This window comes from Mastigoproctus giganteus, chromosome 1 (assembly GCF_048544385.1).
Source record: "Mastigoproctus giganteus isolate SK-2022 chromosome 1, ASM4854438v1, whole genome shotgun sequence".
NCBI lineage: Eukaryota > Metazoa > Arthropoda > Arachnida > Uropygi > Thelyphonidae > Mastigoproctus > Mastigoproctus giganteus.
The window spans coordinates 78,072,344-78,092,111 of record NC_143575.1 but is presented as its reverse complement, the minus strand read 5'-3'; the positions used below and the strand labels follow the sequence as shown (position 1 = coordinate 78,092,111).

Genomic DNA, 19,768 nt, shown 5'->3' with positions numbered 1-19,768 from the left:
TGGTGTATTGTCAATGATACATACGAATTTTTCTAGCAGGGATAAGGAGGTGATTATTCCCTTGTATAAGGCAATGGTTGGGCCACACCTAGAGTACTGTATACAGGCCTGGAGGCCTTATTTCAAGAAGGATGTAGAGCTGCTGGAACGAGCACAGAGAAGAGCAACAAGATTAGTGAATGGAACAAAGGAGTGCTCTTACGAAGAAAGGCTTAAGTTTTGCGAATTACAGTGTCTGGAGACTAGGCACCAGCGAGGTGATCTGATAGAGGTGTACAAAGCCTTGAATAGTTTGAGCATGCTCAATGCTGATGAGATTCTTCCTCTTGCTCAGAATAATCACCTGAGAGGGCATAAATTCAAATTGAGGAAAGACAGATGTAGGATAGATGTGCGGAAATTTGCCTTTAGCCAGCGGGTGGTTGGTAGGTGGAACAGACTTCCATCCCTTGTCATGGAAGTTGATAGCCTAAATAAGTTTAAGGCTCAGCTGGACAGGTATTTCGAACGAACAGAGGGGTGAAGTGGAAGTGGTTATTTTTTATTTATTTATTTTACTTTATTTTTTTTTTTTTGGCTGATGCTGCATAAACTGGCTTTCTTGCATCAAATGCTGCCTCTACTAATGCTAATATAATATTACTACGTTTGTGTATGTAATCAATTTTATTTAAGACTACAACTGTATTCCCCTTGTCAGTTTTCTGTATAATAATATTATTGTTCTGTCGTAACTTCTGGAGACCCATGCTCTCTTTTTTGATAACCTAGGTATATGTGGTTCACTATCCTGATTAAAAATTCCATTAATCTGTTGTATAAAACTTTCCATATTTTTTGCGTTCCTTAACCCAAATTCGAATTCAATAACTGTTTGCCTTTTAGGAAGGTGGCTTGGTGGGTAAATTATAATTTAGACTCTTACTTAAAAGATTAATTTGTGGAATAGACAATTACGGCGAAGTCCGGACGGTCTGTGACAGCCAAATCCTCTGCTTGCACCTTCACGATGGTGGGACTGTTAGTAATCCTGGGTATAACCTCCATGCACAAGTACATGGTGGGTGACCACCCAAGTGTGAACCAACGTAAGCAGATATCGAGGTGTGTGGCGCCCATACCACATGGAGGAATGTTGCCCCTCTATGTTACCAGGCAGTACTAGGTGGTAGATGACTCATCAACCAGTGCAATACCATCACTTTGCTTATTGTGGAGGCTTGAAGTGGTGGAACCCATATTTAGTCTCTAGAGCTATGTTCCGGTCAACCCTTCCATCATGCAGTATGATTGATGACTTTTGAAGTTATGATGAACATCGTAGCAAGATCCAATATTCCTTACATTTCGAGGGTACAGCTCTAAAACGGTGTTCGCAGCCGGGCTGCTAGTTAGTACACCAGACCGAACCTATTGTAATTCTCTAGGAGGCTTCCGGATCAGCTAGTGTATAATCTTGCTACCTCTACTCTGCCAGATAGTGACTGGAGGATGTCCGAGTAGTGTGTATGCTGGGAGCATTGTCGAGGCCACGTTATGTCAAGGATCTGGGTATATTCTTACCACGTGTACGCCATATCCAAAAATTTCATTACTTTATACAGCATGTCCCACCCACTTTTTCTTACTATTGAATACACCATGAATTGTCAAACTAATAGAGCAAGCTTATCTGCGAAAAGATCTAAACCTCCCAAGCACTTCCTAATTCATTTCACAAATATATGTGGTCTCAATTCTAATCTCAACGATGTCCATTTCCACTTGCAGTCTGCCAAACCCCATGTACTTTTTCTGACAGAATCTCAGTTATCCGTTGATTCAACTACTGCTCATCTCAGATGCCCATATTATTCGCTGTATGATTCCTTTCGCCTCAAATATGGTACTTGTGCATATGTCCGTTCTGATATTCCCTGTCAGAGACTTGCCAATTTGGAATCTCCTCTCTTTGATTTTCTCTGGCTTAAAATCTTTCTTCCTCATTTTGTCAAATTCATCTGTTGTCTCTACCTTTCTCCCAACTCCACTAATCACTTGGAGCTCTTTGACTTCCTCTCTTTACAACTTGACTTTCTCCAGTCCAACTTTCTTAACAGTGAGGTAATTTTCCTTTGTGATTTTAATGTTCACAGCACCAGCTGGCTTCCGTTTTCTAGTCACACTGACCCAACTGGTCGAGATGGTGAGGCTTTTGCAATTACTAATGTCCTGGCACAGATTGTTCATTTACCTACAAGAATACCGGATAATCCTAATCATACAGCCAATACGCTTGATCTTTTTCTCACAAACAACCCTTCTAAGTACACGGTCGAAGTGAGAGGTCCTTTAGGCACTTCAGATCACAACTTGGTGATTGTCTCTTCTCCAATGGAACCATTATCTCTTGGCTATTCCTAACCTCGTGTTGTTTGGCATTACAAGAATGCAAAGTGGGATGACCTGCGAGACTTCTTTTCTTCTTTTACCTGCTCGGATTACTGTTTCAAAACTTCTGATGTCAACGTTTGCTCAGATCGTGTCAGTGAAATTATTCTTGCAGGAATGGAATCCTTTATCCCACACTCCACTTTAAAATCTTGACCTTTAAACAAACCTTGGTTTTCCAATAAATGTGCTAAGCTGTTCAAGAGAAGAATGTAGCATATCATAATTGGCTCGTTTCTAATTCTTCAGTTTCATTTTCTGTGTACACCAAAGCTCGCAACAATTGTTAAACAGTTATTAATCAGTCCAAACTTAGCCTGTTTAAAACTAGAGTTTGAACAGGCTAAGAGTGGAAAACTCTTGCCAAAGCTGTTGGCTGCAACTTTTGCCCATCTCTGCTCCCACCTCTGTTCAAACCAGATGGTTCTGTTGTCACTTCAGCCAAGGATAAAGCTGACCTGCTAGCATCCCATTTTTCTTCCAACTCATGTATTAATGATCTTGGTAAAACACCTCCCACCATTCCAAATACGCTTCATTCAATGCCCCCTGTGGTCTTCCGTCAAATGGATGTCAGAAGAATTTTGAAGAATCTTGATGCTAAGAAAGCTCCAGGTCCCGATGGTATTTCTCCCCTTGTTCTCAAAACCTGTGCTCCTTAACTTACTCCTATTCTTTGCCGCCTTTTTTCACTTTCTTATTCCAAAGGTGTTTTTCCTTCTGCTTGGAAATTTGCTCATATCCAGCCAGTTCCGAAAAAGGGTAATAAATCTCTCCCATCCAATTATCGTCCCATTGCAATTACTTCTACTCTTTCTAAAGTAATGGAGAAATCAATTAACCGCCAAGTCTTAAACTACCGAGAAACCTTCCATCTGATCAACGATCGCCAGTACGGATGATATTCTGGCTTATGTTACCCATTTATGGACTAATTCAATGGAAAGGTTCGGTGAAACGCAAGTAGTTGCCCTTGACATCTCAAAGGCTTTTGATCGTGTTTGGCATAAAGGTCTTCTAAACAAGCTTCCATCTTATGGTTTGCCAACTGTTTTTAGTAATTCGTTATCCAATTTTCTCTCTGATCGCTCACTGTGGGTGAGGGTAGATGGCTCTCTGTCTTCTAACTTCTCCACTAATGCCGTTGTCCCCCAAGGTTTAGTTCTTTCCCCCATTCTTTTCCTCTTATATATTAATGACCTTCTTCCATTTACTGGAAATCCTATCCATAGTTTTGATGATGATAGCACATTGCATTCCACTTTCCATTTTGAGAAACCTTTTCTGCTGAATCAGCTTCAACTTCTCGGAAATCTGCTACCAATTCCTTAAATGCCGATACGTATTGTACTAAGATCGGCATTTAAGGAATTGGTAGTACTTAGTACGGTGGAGGTTGAGAAGACGAAAGAAGATATTTGTTGACATTGGACTTGAACTTCCGTAGACTGTAATTTTCAGGAAATACATATGAAGGAAGGTTGTTCGAGAAAACGGCAGTTGAATGAATAAACGAGGAAGACGAAGAGTTGGTTCTGTGAGTTTGAAGTTGCACAGTAAATGGATGTTGGCTGGTGGTGGCACGTGTTCGGACTGTTTTGAAAGAGCGAGCGGGAATTATAAAAGCCAATTCAGAAGAACAGTGACCATGGAAATATCTGTAGAAGAGGCTTGCAGCAGAAACAGTACGTCTATGAGACAGAGAGTGGAGAGACTCTGTTAAAGATGAATCATTAATTAACCTAACTGCCCTCTTCTGAACGGAATCAAGAAGCCCGAGAGAGGTTTTGGGGGCACCACCCCAGATGTGGGAACAGTATTCCATGGTAGGGTGGATGTGATTTGTACAGAGTTGAACAGCTGTTTGGAAGAAACGTAACACCAAGAACGAAAGAGAAAACCAAGTTTTTTAGATGCAGAGGAAGCAATATTTGTAATGTGCTTGTGCCAAGAGAGATTAGAAGTCAGGGTAATCCCCAAAAGAGATATATCATTTTGCCCAGAAATCGGAGTGTCACCAAAGATAAGCATAGGAGCAGAAGAATCCTTTTTGCGAGATATGACAAGACTGAGTTTTGAAGGATTGGAATCAACTAAGTTGTCTTTGCCCCACTGGAGAATTACCTGGAGATCGGCATTTAAGGAATTGGTAACAGCTTTTCGAGAAGTTGAAGCTGATTGAGCAGGGCAAGGTTTCTCAAAATGGAAAGTGGAATTCAATGTGCATTCATCAGGAAAACTATAGATAGGATTTCGAGTCAATGGAAGAAGGTCATTAATATACAAGAGGAAAAGAGTGGAGGAAAGAACTGAACCTTGGGGGACACCGGCATCAGGGGAGAAGTTAGAAGACAGAGAGCCATCTACCATCACCTTCAGTGAGCGGTCAGAGAGAAAACTGGATAACCAATTACAAAAAACAGTTGGCAAACCATAAGATGGAAGCTTGTTTAGAAGATCTTTATGCCAATCATGATCAAAAGCCTTTTAGATGTCAAGAGCAACTACTTGTGTTTCTCCAAATTTTTTCCATTGAATTAGTCCATAAATGGGTAACATAACTGAGAATATCAACAGTGGATCGACGCTGACGAAATCCATACTGGCGATCATTGATCAGATGGAAGATTTCTAGGTAGTTTGAGTTGGCGGTTAACTGATCTCTCCATTACTTTAGAAAGAGTAGAAGTAATTGCAATGGGACGATAATTGGATTGGAGGGATTTGTCACCCTTTTTAGGAACTGGCTGCATGTGAGCAAATTTCCAAGTAGAAGGAAAAACACCTTTGGAATAAGAAAGTGAAAAAAGGCGACAAAGAATAGGAGTAAGTTCAGGAGCGCAGGTTTTGAGAACAAGTGGAGAAATTCCATTGTGACCTGGATCTTTCTTAGCATCAAGATTCATCAAAATCCTTCTGATATCCTTTTGACGGAAGACCACAGGAGGCATTGAATTGAGCGGGTTGGGAATGGTGGTATGTGCTTTACCAATATCATTAATACATGAGTTGGAAGAAAAATGGGATGCTAGCAGGTCAGCTTTATGCTTGGCTGAAGTGACAACAGAACCATCTGATTTGGACAGAGGTGTGAGCAGAGATGGGCAAAAGTTGCGGCCAATAGCTTTGGCAAGAGACCAGAATGCTCGGCTACCATTAGGGCAAGAAGCAAGTTTTCTACTCTTAGCCTGTTAAAACTCTAGTTTGGACTGATTAATAACTGCTTTACAATTGTTGCCACCTTTGGTGTAGGCAGAAAATGAAACTGAAGAATTAGAAACAAGCCAATTACGATATGCAATGTTCTTCTCTTTAACAGCCTTAGCACATTTATTGGAAAACCAAGGTTTAGATAAAGGACGAGATTTTAAAGTGGAGTGTGGGATAAAGGATTTCATTCCTGCAAGAATAATTTCACCGACACGTTGACATCAGAAGTTTTAAAACAGTAATCAGACCATGGAAAAGAAGAAAAGAAATCTCACAGGTCATCCCGTTTTGCATTCTTGTAATGCCACACAATACGAGGTTGAGAATAGCCATGAGATAAAGGCTCCATTGGAGAAGAGACAATCACCAAGTTGCGATCTGAGGTGCCTCAAGGACCTTTCACTTTGACCGTATACTTTGAAGGGTTGTTTGTGAGAAAAAGATCAAGCGTTTGGCTGTATGGTTAGGATTGTCCGGTATTCTTGTAGGTAAATGAACAATCTGTGCAAGGTCATTAGTAATTGCAAAAGCCTCAGCATCTCGACCAGCTGGGTCGGTGTGACTAGAAAACGGAAGCCAGGTGGAGTTGTGAACATTAAAATCACCATGGAAAATTACCTCACTGTTAGGAAATTTGGATTGGAGAAAGTCAAGTTGTAAAGAGAGGAAGAGTAAGAGCTCCAAGTGATTAGTGGAGTTGGGAGAAAGGTAGAGACAACTGATGAATTTGACACAACGAGGTAGAAAAATTTTAAGTCAGAGAAGATCGAAAAGAGGAGATTCCAAATTACCAAGTCTCTGACAGGGAATATCGGAACGGACATGTGCACGAGTACCACCTTTGTGGCGAAAGGAATCATACAGTGAATAATTTGAGCAACTGAGAGGAGCAGTAGTTAAATTAACCCGGTAACTGAGATTCTGTCAGAAAAAGTTCATGGGGTTTGGCAGACTGCAAGTGGAAATGGACATCGTTTAGATTAGATTTGAGACCACATATATTTGTGAAATGAATTAGGAAGTGTTTGGGAGGTTTATATCTTTTCACAGATAAACTTTACTCTATTAGTTTGACAATTCATGGTATATTCAATAGTAAGAAAAGGTGGATGGGACATAAAGAAATGGTAAATAAATAAATAAGGTGGAACTTAAGTAAATCAATTAAAAATAGTTACTAATTAAAATCATCATGCATTGAATTCCGGTGTCTCCGTAGCCGTGTGGGAAGGAGCAGCAGTGCGTAGCACACACTTCTTGATTAGACCGGGGTTCGAGCCCGTCATCACCAAATACGGAGGATGTGCAAAGGTCAGGGAATGACCACCGCATATCCCCAGAGCAATATGGCCTTAGTTGCTAATGCTCCTAAAAACCAAATAGGAATAACAAATAACAAGCATTAAATTCTCATATTATACCAATTGCACCAAAAAAGTAATGGACAGTCGGTGTGCACCAACCCCCATAAAAACCAACCAATATCGCACGCTACCATAAGAATTGAAAAACAATTGTCACAAAAAAATCTTAAAACCACGACACAAATATTCATAAATTTACAGACAATTTAAACTTTAAAAACATTTTACTTCTTTTAAGTGACCAACTTATTTGGATTTTCTGTGTTCTAAAGAACATGGAAAATCCAAATTTTTTTTTTTTTTATATAACAAGGAGAATATCATTTGCATATTGTTTTGTAATTCTTGTGAACACGGAAAATCTGAATAAGTTGGTCACTTAAAAGAAGTAAATGGTTTTTAAAATTTAAATTGTTTGTAAATTGATGAGTATTTGTGTTGTCGTTTTAAGCTTTTTTTTTGCAACAATTGTTTTTCAATTCTCATGTGGTAGTGTGTTGGTTGGTTTTTGTGGGGAATGGTGGCCGCCGGCTGTTCGTGACTCCTCTTGGTGCACTTGGTATGGTATGAGAATTGAATGCATGATAATTTTAATTAGTAACTATTTTTAATTTGATTTATTTGAAAAGTTCATATAATAATACATTCATCCACGATTGAGTGTTGAAAGATTCACAGTCCTGTTAAAAAGGTATGAGGTTTCTTCTTTTAATTTAAGATTATAATAATAGGACATATTGGGCTGCTTTGCTCTTTTGATTCTAAACAGTAATACAAATAATGATCTCTTTGAAATAAATTTCAGTGATATTCTGATGAATAATGCCAAATAATATGCACTCACTTTTCAATTCCCTCTAATAATTTGTCTGATTATTTTTCTTTAACTTTATTCAGATTATCCAATTCCATGACACCAGATGGAAGTTTGTTCTGAAATTCAGTCATTGCTGGGAAATGTTTTCACATCTATCTTACAATCTTCCTTAATCAATTTAAATATATGCCTTCCCTTACGTGTGATTTCTTAGAAAGAATATGTATTCTATGCGCATTTAATATGCTCAGTCCATTGTAAAGCCTTAAGTGCTTCATACAGGTTTCCTCACAGATGCATAGTCTCCAAGTTTTGCAATTTGTGCAACTGAAGTGTTTTACGGTATGAGTAGCCATTTGTGTACTTAACTAATCTGGTTGCTCATGCACCTGTTCCAACAGATCCTTCTTGAAATGAGGCTTCCACACCTGTCTGCATTTACCCAAGATCTTGTGGCCTAACCACATATGTATATATACTTATACAATGGGAAAATCATATCCTTGTTTCTGCTGACAAATTTCTTGTATATTATTGGCATAACACCATGAAGCATTATAGTTCCATTTGCACTGCTCAGAGAACTTTATGTCAGACAGTACAATCACCCCTAAGTCTTTTGTTCTTCACCACCGTAAGTGTGTCACTACTGATACCCCGTATAAAGTATCTTCATTTTTCAGCATTAAACCTTAGTTGCCATTTCTCAGCCAATCTGTCCAATTTTTCTAGGTCTTGTAGAAATATGCTTTGTTTCCTGTCATTAACTACCTGCTGACATTTGTATCATCTAGAAACTTAGACAGAGCTTGACATACCTTAATCAATATTATTTATAAATATTGCAAGGGTAAAAGGGTACAGCACTGAATCCTAAGAGACTCCAGTAATAACATTAATCCCAGAAGAGAAGAGCCCATTTATAACTACTATCTGTTTTCTGCCCCTTGACTATCACTATCACTTTATCCATAGCAGTAACTTCCTCCAGTGCTACACTGCTCCAGTTTGTATAGCAGTTTTTACTGGAATCTAAGTATATGATGTTGCATTATTTTTGGATCCAGTTCCTTTGTTACTGTGCCCCAGCAGCTAATAAGGATTGGTCAGAGCAAGATCACCCCTTAACAAATTCATGCTGTTATTTTGTATAACCATATTCCTGTGAAGATTATCCTGCATCACTTCTTTAACTACTGTTCCATTATTTTCCCAAGAACAAAAGTCAGACTTACAGGTCTGTAATTACTCACTTCACTCTTTGATTCTCTCTCTCTCTCTGCCTCCCCACCCTATTTTGAATAAGAGAGATATTTGCACATTTCCAATCCATAGGGACCTCCCCCCAATCTAATGCTGCTTTCATGGCCAAAGATTTCCTTACTCCTCTTTGTGTTATATTTACTTTCAGCTTCAACAGTTTGTCTTCCACTTTTTTCCCCCCAGCTTTCTCAAAATCATTTAGCTCCTTTTTATAACTTTGTGCCCTTCTGGTATTCCTATTCCTTTAGTGTGAATAGATTGAAAATATTTATTCAGTTTGTCAGCAGTCTAAACAGGATCATTGTTAGTTACACCATTCATATATAGCGAGCCAGTGTGGTTCATTCCTTTTTTTTCTAGTGTTACCAAAAGCTTAGAATTCTTTGCTGCTTTTAATTGTATTCTTAGCTAAAGATGTCTTCACAATATGCCTGTTTTATCTTCCCCTACTGGCATGATTGCAGTCTAGCTTATGCTTAATGTAGTTTTCAATATCCCTTGATATTTTATAATCATCACATGCATTTTTCTTCTCTATTAATAACATTACTACATTGTCAGTTCATCTGTTTTCCATTTAGGTCTAAACTTTGAACAATATCCCTTGGTGTCAAAAGCTCAGTAGCTCCTATGATTATTTCTGTGAATGCTTCCTATTTAGGATTCACAGTTGTTAACATTATCAGTTGCTCTCCTGAAATAAATTTAAGTCCATTGCATTCACCTTTTTGAGAACAATACCTTTCTCTTTATCATTGGCAATAGTTTTATCTTTAAGTAAATCCCATATCAGTATATTATGATTACTGCCACCTAATGATCCTTTATCAGGTGATTCTTTATCTCATGAAGATTAATTGTTGATAATCAGATCAAGAGTATTGTTTTCTCTTTTTTGTCCTCTAACATGCTGGTGTAGAAAGCACTCATCCAGTACATCCAAAAAAATGCTCTGCTACTGTGTTAGTCATCTACTTGCATATTCTAGGCAGTATCTGGGAAGTCATAATCTCTCATCATAAGAAATTCTGATTTGCTGGCATACTCCGTTTGTATGTATAGCTGTTTCTTATGCATATTGCAGTCATTTGACCTATAACTTACTCCCACTTACATTTTTGTTTTACAAGTGCTTATGTTAACCTGGCTATCTGCTTCAACTGGCTGAAATGTTAGTCTTAGATTCTATATGCTTCTTAATGAAGAGCATAACTTTTATTTCCTCCCGCTCCTATCCTGTCTATCATTTTTGTACACATCGCACTCACCATACTTAAATTCCTTATCTTTTATTGGCTAAACATTGGAGGGATATTTTCACCATGTGTCCAATATCCCTGCAGTGTTTGCATCGATGACTCTTTTGGCCTTTAGAATAGCTTTTGACTTAATTCCAGGTGAGTGTTTGCTATATAAGCTGGCAAATACTGAGATTGTGAAAAAGATTCTTGGATCTATTACAAGATGGCTATGTAGCAGGAGCCAAATAATTATAATCAATGGTTACTGTCAGAATGAGCTAGGATTAGATTTCTTTTGTTTCTGTCTTTTAAAAGGATACAGGTTGGAATGTGAAATATTCAGATGAGCTGAGGATTGGGAGATTGGCTAAATGCCAGTGTTAAGCAGGGCTCCTTTTGGGTGACTTGGATAGGCTTTAGGAATGGTCACATAAATGGCAACTATGTTTTAATGTTGCAAAATGTAACTTTTACACTTGGGAAATAACAATCCCAAATACAAGTAACTTTTTACTCAAACTTGGAGAGGCTAAATTAAAATTGGGAAAAGTTAAAATGGGTCTGGGGTTAAGATGCAGGTAGATATGAAGTTTTCTATGCAGCTTCAATGGCTACAGAATTTGGTTTAGCAAATTCTGTAGCCACTAAATTTCATGAGGCTTTAAGGAGGAATATTATTTGCGCAGGCAACTCCGTAGCCAGGTGGGAAGGAGCAGCAGTGCGTAGCACACGCTTCTTGATTAGACCGGGGTTCGAGCCTATCACCACCAAATACGGAGGATGCGGAAAGGTCAGGGAATGACCACCGCATATCCCGGAGCAATATGGCCTTAGTTGCTAATGCTCCTAAAAACCAAACAACAACAAGTATTTGCGCATTTGGGTGAAGGCAAAATTTTCATATACACATGTTAATGATTCTTGAACAAGGAGGCACAAATTAAAATTAAAAGTGGTATAGAATGAATTATTGTAAAAAGTGTTGATTTAGTCAGTGAGTAGTTAGCCACTTTAACAACTTATTAAAGTGATTTATTAAGTCACTTTATTAAGTTGGTAGTTTAGGCCATTAGCTTTGGGAAATTCGTAGGCCAGGTTGGATCAGAAATGGAAAACACAAGGATTAGGGTTTTTAAAAAAAAATTTGGCTGATGTAGAAAAAGCCTGACTTTCATGTCCCATTGACCAGTAATAACAGTATTATTATACTAATAATTTCATTAATATTATAATAAATTAAAACAACATTAAATTATAAATATAATATTAATGTTTATTAAATAATTTAGTTAATTAATGAAAATCAAAAGTGATATTTTTTATGATAGGAACCAAAATTCTTAGTTATGCCACTGCATGTCTATGCACACACATACACTTCACACGTGCATGCACTCATACACTTCAATTATTTCTGTAGGTATAAATGGTCACAATTGAGAATGACTGACTGATTTATAGGTTGTATGTGGGCTGTGGTATTGGGATGTAAAAAAAAAAAAAAAAAAAACATTTGAAATTACTTGAAATTTAAACAGACTGGTGTACAGGTGCATTGTAAGTAATGAACCTGTACTCCTTATATTGCAGGTCCATTATTTACAATGCAACAGTACTTTTCAGTTTTTCATTCGTATTTAATTTTTTTTTTATATTCTGAACAGTTACTTCTTTGTACATTGATTGTGAAACCATTATGTAAATTTTTTGAATTGTATCATTAAATATTAATTAAGCCAAATCTTCTTTCTGCATAAAAAAATAGATATAACTGAAGCATTCTGAATTATAAGTCCAAATTAGTGAGGTTTTGTTATATTTTAGTTTTTGCTTATCAGCCTTTATTTTAGATAGTTTTCACAATTTTAGAAAAAAAAATTAAAGTACACAGACTAACTTTGAATATCACATGAGCTAGAAACTCTTACAAAACTGTGTGCTCTCTTAGAACTGTCTAATATCACGTGCCTTATATGTGTGTATATAGAAAAGAAAACAGTGATGTCTTATTCTAAAATTTGAAAATCATAAATATAAATTATTATGAAATGAATTATTCTGAAAATATCCAGTATCATTTTCTTTTGTTTCTGGAATCTAGAAAGTTCAGTGAAGCGAAAATTTTTATTATTTTTTCCTTAAAATGGTTTCATAATTTTTTATAATAATTTATACAGCAGACTCTCGATTTACCTGGATTGGATTAACCGGGATACTTCAAGATGCCAAATTAAAAAAAAAAAAAACACAACCTGAAATCATAAAATTGAAGTAATAACGAGAATAGGTATAAACCGATGTTTTGCAAGTCGTAAATAAGCGAGAAGAAGTGGCATTATAAGTCGTCATTGGGAGATTAGTGTGTTTATTATCTTGCAACTCCTGCTGTCTTTGAAACCTGCCACGAAAAAAAAAAAAAAAAACAAAAAAAAAACACCCAAATGTTTGGTTTGTTTTAATGTGTCATGTCGATTGTTGTATTCCATCGCACTGCAAAAGCACGTTATTTATGTCAGGAATTTTTTATTTTATATAGTAACTTTTTTTTTTTTTTGAGAAATCACGAAAATGATGGGCAAATGCAAGAGTTGTGCTTTCAATTAAACAAAAACTTGAAATTATTCAAAAGTTTGTCCAAATACGCACTACTCGCGTATTGGACACGCGAGTATTGCGTGGTAAGTTTTTTCATTTTTCATCTATCGCTATACTTTTTACGTAGGTTGCTGAACATTTTTTGACACAGTAAGTCCCCGACTTACGTAACTTCGGACTTGCGTTACGTTATTTATATATATTTTTATATCACTGAAGACTTCAGTGAAGGGGACACATTTCACCATAATACCGTAATGTAAAAACCCACAGAATTCCAGTTATTGGTATTATCGCAAATGCAATAAGATCGAGTTTACTACCCATTTATAATTAGATGCACTAGCAGAAAAGCCCAATAACCCGAAAAGTGCAAATTGTTGTTAATGTTTTATGGCAGTGATGTGTTTTAGTAAAATGTGAGCTCACATGGGGGTGATAATAGTGAGTTTTCACCTTAACCGTGTGAAGTTCTTTTCAGAAAATTTACTTTTCACTGTTTTCATGGTGCTGACTAAGAGATTAAGTGACAGCAGTACTGGTAAATCTATCAAGAAAAGGAAAGTGATCAAGTTGGATCAGAAAATTAAATAATAAGGATGTATGAAAATGGTCAAACATTAACAAGTATGGCGCAGAATTCAGATTTGTTAGTGGCAATGGTGAACACAATAAAGGAGAAAGAATACGAGAAGCAGTGAAGCGATTGGCACCAACGAAGGTCAGCTATAATAACCAAGGCTACGAAATGCATATCAGTTTTTACAGTACAATAGCATGTGTTTTTTAGTTCCTTTTAGGTTTTCTTTTCTTATGTGCCAATCTGGCTACTTCACCACTGTCCCCAGATAAAGTTTTTAATTGAACTAATTAAAAATATATAACTATTTTTCTTCGGTCTTCTGAGGATATTATGTGGTTTTTTTAATTTTGGCATATCAGGGATATAGTAGCAATATTTTATTAGTCATTCCCGAGTTACGTAAAACTCGACTTATGTAAGAAGTCTTGGAATGTATCTCTTACATATGTCGGGGACTTACCGTATTTTTGGATTAACTGGGAAATCAGTTATCCAGGAATTTTTTTTTTTTACCATCTATCCCGGAAAATCGAGAGTCTACTGTATTTGTATTTTCAAACAATCTCATAAGACTGCTAAGTAAGCTGCTTTAGATGAAAAGCTCATTGTATATTTGAATTGTTCAGAATGAATGCCTCATTTATAATTGCATAAATGTATTAATTTGACATTGTTATGGCTATTTCAACAAATTCTTTACTTTATATTGCTTTGAGAAATATTAATTCATTTATCCATGGTGATGCATGATTTCAGGATGGTGATTTATTTGATGCTATTGCATCAGCTACAAAATATACAGAAAAAGATGCCAGCAGAATGGTATATAATTTGGCTAGTGCTCTGAGGTATTTACATAATCAGAACATCGTTCACAGAGATATCAAGCCTGAAAACTTATTAGTAAGTATCTTAATTTATAAACTAATTTCAACAATGCTTATTTTGGGTTTCAGTTATCTCCTGTTTTGTTTTGTTTTTATACAGTATTTTACATGCTAATTTTTTGGGAATTTACCTTAGTTTATGAGCTTTTCACCATCAAATCATACACTTAAAATTTTGTAAAAACAGTGTAAATTGGAGCATGTTTAATTTAATATTTAGAAGGTTAAGTTATTCAAGGTAACTATTCATTATAGATTAGTGAAAGTAATGAGCAGATAAAACAGCATTATTTAAGTTAGTAATAATAATAGTAGACAGTCTATTCAAGAAAATCAGGATAGTTTTAAACTTGCTTCCTATGATGGTAAGAAGCATGAGTAAAGGAGAGGTGGACAAGAAGTTATGGTTTATATTAGCTTTGGGTTATGAAATGTATTTTCCCTTAGGGAAAAAAAAAACATGGCATCACATATTACAATCTGAAAGATTCTTCATGTATCATGAATTTTTTCATGATGCATACCCAACATTGATTACTAACAATCAGTTTCACAGCACATTCCCCAACCCTCAATGGGCACGTAAACTTCTTAAATTTTCTATCCAGTAATTCATTGTTTCAGAAACAGTTTGATGTAAGGAGAACACTGATTTTACATTTAAAGAAAAAATTGTTTATTATTTATATCAGGTAAAGAACACAGGAGCTCTGAAAACCATTCTGTGTTATTTCTTGAGGGTGTTCATCATAGCACTGTGTACCTTCTCCACTGACTCGAAACATTAAACCTTCATTACTTTCATATCTGTGAAGAGAGAAGTTTCAGGAACTGGATCTGATGAGTAAGGGATTTGGAAGGATGAGTACTCTGTGTTTGCCAGATATTATTAATATTATTATTATTAGTAGTAGTAGTAGTTGTAGTGGCATATGATACAAGAGAGCAAGTTTATATAGCATCACCCAAAAAAAAAAAAAAAAAATCCCTTCTCACATTACTTGCCCATCCATTCCAATAATTTGTGTACTTCTTGCTTGAATTTATTCGAACTGCCCACATCCGAAACAATAGATGGAAGTTTGTTCCAACAATCAACCACCTGTTGGCATCTATCCTGCAACTGTCCTTCCTTAGTTTGAATTTCTGCCTCCTCACGTGTGTAGTCTGAGCAAGAGGAAGTATGCCATCAGCATTGGGCTTGCCTAATCCAATCAAAGACTTAAACCCCTCAATCAGGTCATCTCACAGATGCTTAGTCTCTATGCTCTGAAATTTGCAGAGTTGAAGCATCTTGTAAGGCCAACCTTTTGTTCCCTTCACCAATCTCATTTCCCTTTTCTGTGTCTGTTCCAGCAGCTCTACATTCTTCTCAAAATGAGGCCTCCAGACATGTATGCATTACTCAAGATATGGCCTATCCATTTCTTCATACAATGGGATAATCACTTCAAATCTGACTGCACAGTATACCCCCCCCCCATTTTGTTCCCTTCACCGATCTCATTTCGCTTTTCTGTGTCTGTTCCAGCAGCTCTATATTCTTCTCAAAATGAGGCCTCCAGACCTGTATGCAGGTCTGGAGGCCTCATTTTGAGAAGAATGTAGGTCTTTTTCGTTTTCCACTACCCTGAGTGTAGTAGCACAGAGTTGGTACGTTAATCTGGGGTAACAGCTATCCATATGTAGTATCTTGCATTTGTGAACATTAGACTTCAACTGTCATTTCTCAGCCGGTGTGCCTAATTCTTTTTAGATCTTATTGCAGTACCTTACCCTGATTACTGCCATTAATCACCTTGCCAACCCTTGTATCATCTGCAAACGTAGATATTTAGCCTGATATACTTCCATCCCTAGGATTAATAAATATAGAAAACACAATGGGCCCAGCACTGAACCTTGGAGACCCCACTAATAACATTAGTCTGTGAAGAGCAGTGTCCATTAGTAGCTACTCTGTCTTCTCCCACTCAACCATCCCTTTATCCATAGCAGCAATTTTCCCTTAATACCATACTGCTCCAATTTTTACAGCAGTCTTTTATGTGCAACAGTAACAAAAGCGTTCCTGAAATCCAAGTATACGATGCCAAAATTATCTTTTGCATCCAGTTCTTTTGTTACTACATCATAATATCCAATCAGATTGGTCAGACAAGATCTCACCTTAACATATCCGTGCTATGATTCCAGTGTAATTGCATTCCTGTCTAGATGGTCCTGCATTACTTTTTTTAAGTAGAGACTTCATTATTTCCTTGGAACAGAATTTATGCTTACAGATCTGTAATTATTTATGTCACCTTTTGATCCTCCTTTATGAATTAGGAATACATTTGTACATTTCCAGTCCACAGAGGCCCTCCTGAATCCAAGGATGCTCTCATAAATATGGCTGAGGGTTTGCTTACCTCCTTTGCTGCTTCTCTTAATATAATTGTATAGATCCCATCCACCCCAGATGCCTTTTTTATGTTAGGTTTCAACAGTTTTTCTTCCACTTTCCTCTCAGTTATCACAAAATCATTAGTCTCCTGTTAGATTTTGATGAAGTGTGGCATTCCCCTCCTTAAAGGACTCCTCATGTTTGAATATAAATACAGAATACCTATTCAGTTTTTCAGCAACTTGAGCAGGATCGTCAACGGTGAAACCGTGGCCACTAAGTGTACTAATTTGATCCAACCCCTTGCTTCTGCTGTTAAAATAAGTAAAGAAGTCTTGCTGCTTCTCTTGGCATTATTTGCTAGTGACCTCTTCTAATCTGCCGTAGCTTGCCTAACCTTCTTTGTGACTTGATTACAGACTAGTTTATATCTACCATACGCTTCTGTATTAATTGATAATTTATATGCATCCCATCCATTTTTCTTCTCTGCCTCAAGTCTCAACAGTTCATCTGACATCCATTTAGGTCTAAGCTTGGAATGGTATTTCTTACTTTTTTATGAAAAGCCTATTAGCTTCTACAATTACTTTCCTGAATGCTTCCCATTTAGAAATTTTTGTTGGTAACCATTAGTTAGTCTTACTGTATAAAAACTGTCTGAGACCATTGTAGTCACCCTTACAAAAGCAAAAGCCCTTCCCTCGACAGTAGTTGACATCTTTAAGTAAATTCCACATCAGCACACTCTGATCACTGCTACACAGAAGGTCTTTTTATTGCATGAAGAATCATTGCTGATAATTAGATCAAGGGTATTGCTTCCTCTTGTTGTATCTTTAAAAAGCTGCTACTGTAGAAGATGGTCATCCTGTAAATTCCCAAAAGTCTTGCTGGTGTGTGAATGACCAAACCACAAGTTTCATTCAATATCTGGAAAGTTAAAACCCCCCATTATAAGACATTCTGATTTACTGGCCCAAGTTGTATATTCCTTGATTAGATGTGACGATATGCCAGGGGCATTATCATTATGGAGACTTGGTTCTTTGCTCTCCATAAATGAGCCTTTTCTTTTGACCCATTACAAATCCTCTGCTCTTGTTAACAGTCTGACCTCAGGAATGAACTGTAAGTGTATGGTATTCTGACAGCCAAAAATAAAACAAGCATCAATTTTTCGACCATCATCACAGTAAGCAATTTACAAATTGCAATACGGCAGCATACACCAGGTATGTTCAACTAATGTTGAACATCTATTTGGTGAACAAAACAGATACCAGACTTGTGTTAAATGAGTCTCATGTTTATGCCATTCTCTGCATGTGTACATGTGTCTCTGAGCATTGAGGAATAGTGTTGAATGTTCTGTTTGGCAAATGAAATGGTACTCATCTATTATCCTCTCACCAGTAGGTATGACGTCACCACTCATGCATTACAACCTTTGTCACCATTAAATCTCCTCCTATAAATATAAATAAATATACATAAATATGCACTGGTTAGGTTAGTTTAGACTTATAACTTACACTGGTGGGAGGATAATAGACATACCAATGAAACCAGACTTGTGTTAAATGAGTCATGTTTATGCCACTACTTTGAATGTATATTTGTGTTTATAATGGTCACTGTTGCAGATAAATTGTTAAATATTCTGTTTCCTATTTACTAAACTATGTGTCTAGAGTGTCTCAAAAAGATGGATATACATTTTCATCATTTATTCATATAATCATAGTTGAACTTAATTTTTTTAATCTTTGATTAGTATTTTTTTGCTGATAAAAGATGGTGTTAGTTGTTAAAATAGAGAAATAATACCCATGATGCAAAATGGAAAATATGGAGCGTGTAGTTCAAAGAGTGGAAATGCTAATTTACCACAAACGCCCCCACTATAAAAGAACAATTTCAAAAATTTGTGATAAATTTGACATATATGGTAATATGCAAGATTTGTGCAAGTGAAGATCTGGGCGATCCTGCTCACGAACAGGTGAGGAAAATTATGGTATCGTGTTGCAGTGATTTTTCACAATCACCATAAAAATCTTAAGGCAAGTTACTTGTGAGATTGGAATCAATTTAGAAAGATTTTTGATTTTGGTTTTTATGGCTCAAGGGCTATTAAGATTTAGAAAGGTGCACAACCTGTTCTCAAAAGAGCTAAGCGAAAATCTTCTGTGCCAAGTTTGCTGTGTGATTTGAATGAATATGATCCTTATCATTGAATTGAATTTTGTGCAGGTTTAAAGCAAAAGTAGATGAGGATACAAGATGTTCGGACAAGATTGTTTGATTGAATGAGTCAATGTTCAAGCTCAGTGGTGAATTCCCAATTATGTCAGTTCAGTAGTGTTAGTTAGTTCAGTAGTGTGAACTAACACTACTGAACTGACAGAACTGCCCAACAATTTCTCTACAAGTAGAGAAATAGTTGGACTGTATTTTTTTGAAGGGATGGTTACTGGTAAGATATACGTCCATATGCTTAATGTATCCAGTGTGCCCATCATTTATGAACTTATGTAGCTGAAGTGGTTTATTACCAGTAGGATGGGGCACTCCCACAATATCATCATGATGTAAGCACTAATCTTGATAATCATATTGCAGACTAGTGATTAGGCTGATGAGGATTCATTTAAATACCCTCACATTCACCGGATTAACCCCACTCTACTCCTACTTGTGTATGCTAGAAAACCAGCCATGCTTCAACAGTTAAAGGATAAAATTAAACAAATGTGCAAAGCAATTCCAGCAGTTACATTTGAAAATGATTTTTATTCAGTTCACCACTGTGGACGTTGTCTTTTGAAATCCACTGCATATTCTGATGCTTTGTCTCTGGGTCATACTGAAACACTCAACACTCATCTCCAGGTACATTACAGTTGAGGAAATTAGAATTGTTTTGACAAGTCTGGTTGAAGTCTTTACATGCTTTACATGATGACACCCTTTGTTGCCTCTGTTC

General features: G+C 36.7%; 1 protein-coding gene across 1 annotated transcript in view; it reads left to right on the top strand.

Annotated features, from left to right (window-relative positions):
* Positions 1–19,768, top strand: part of LOC150090910 (serine/threonine-protein kinase DCLK1-like) — a 482,386-nt gene that overhangs the window by 246,196 nt on the left and 216,422 nt on the right. The window contains exon 12 of the mRNA XM_090377039.1: positions 14,260–14,406. Within this exon, the coding sequence (XP_090233165.1) occupies positions 14,260–14,406 (147 nt within the window). The remainder of the gene's footprint in view (positions 1–14,259; positions 14,407–19,768) is intronic.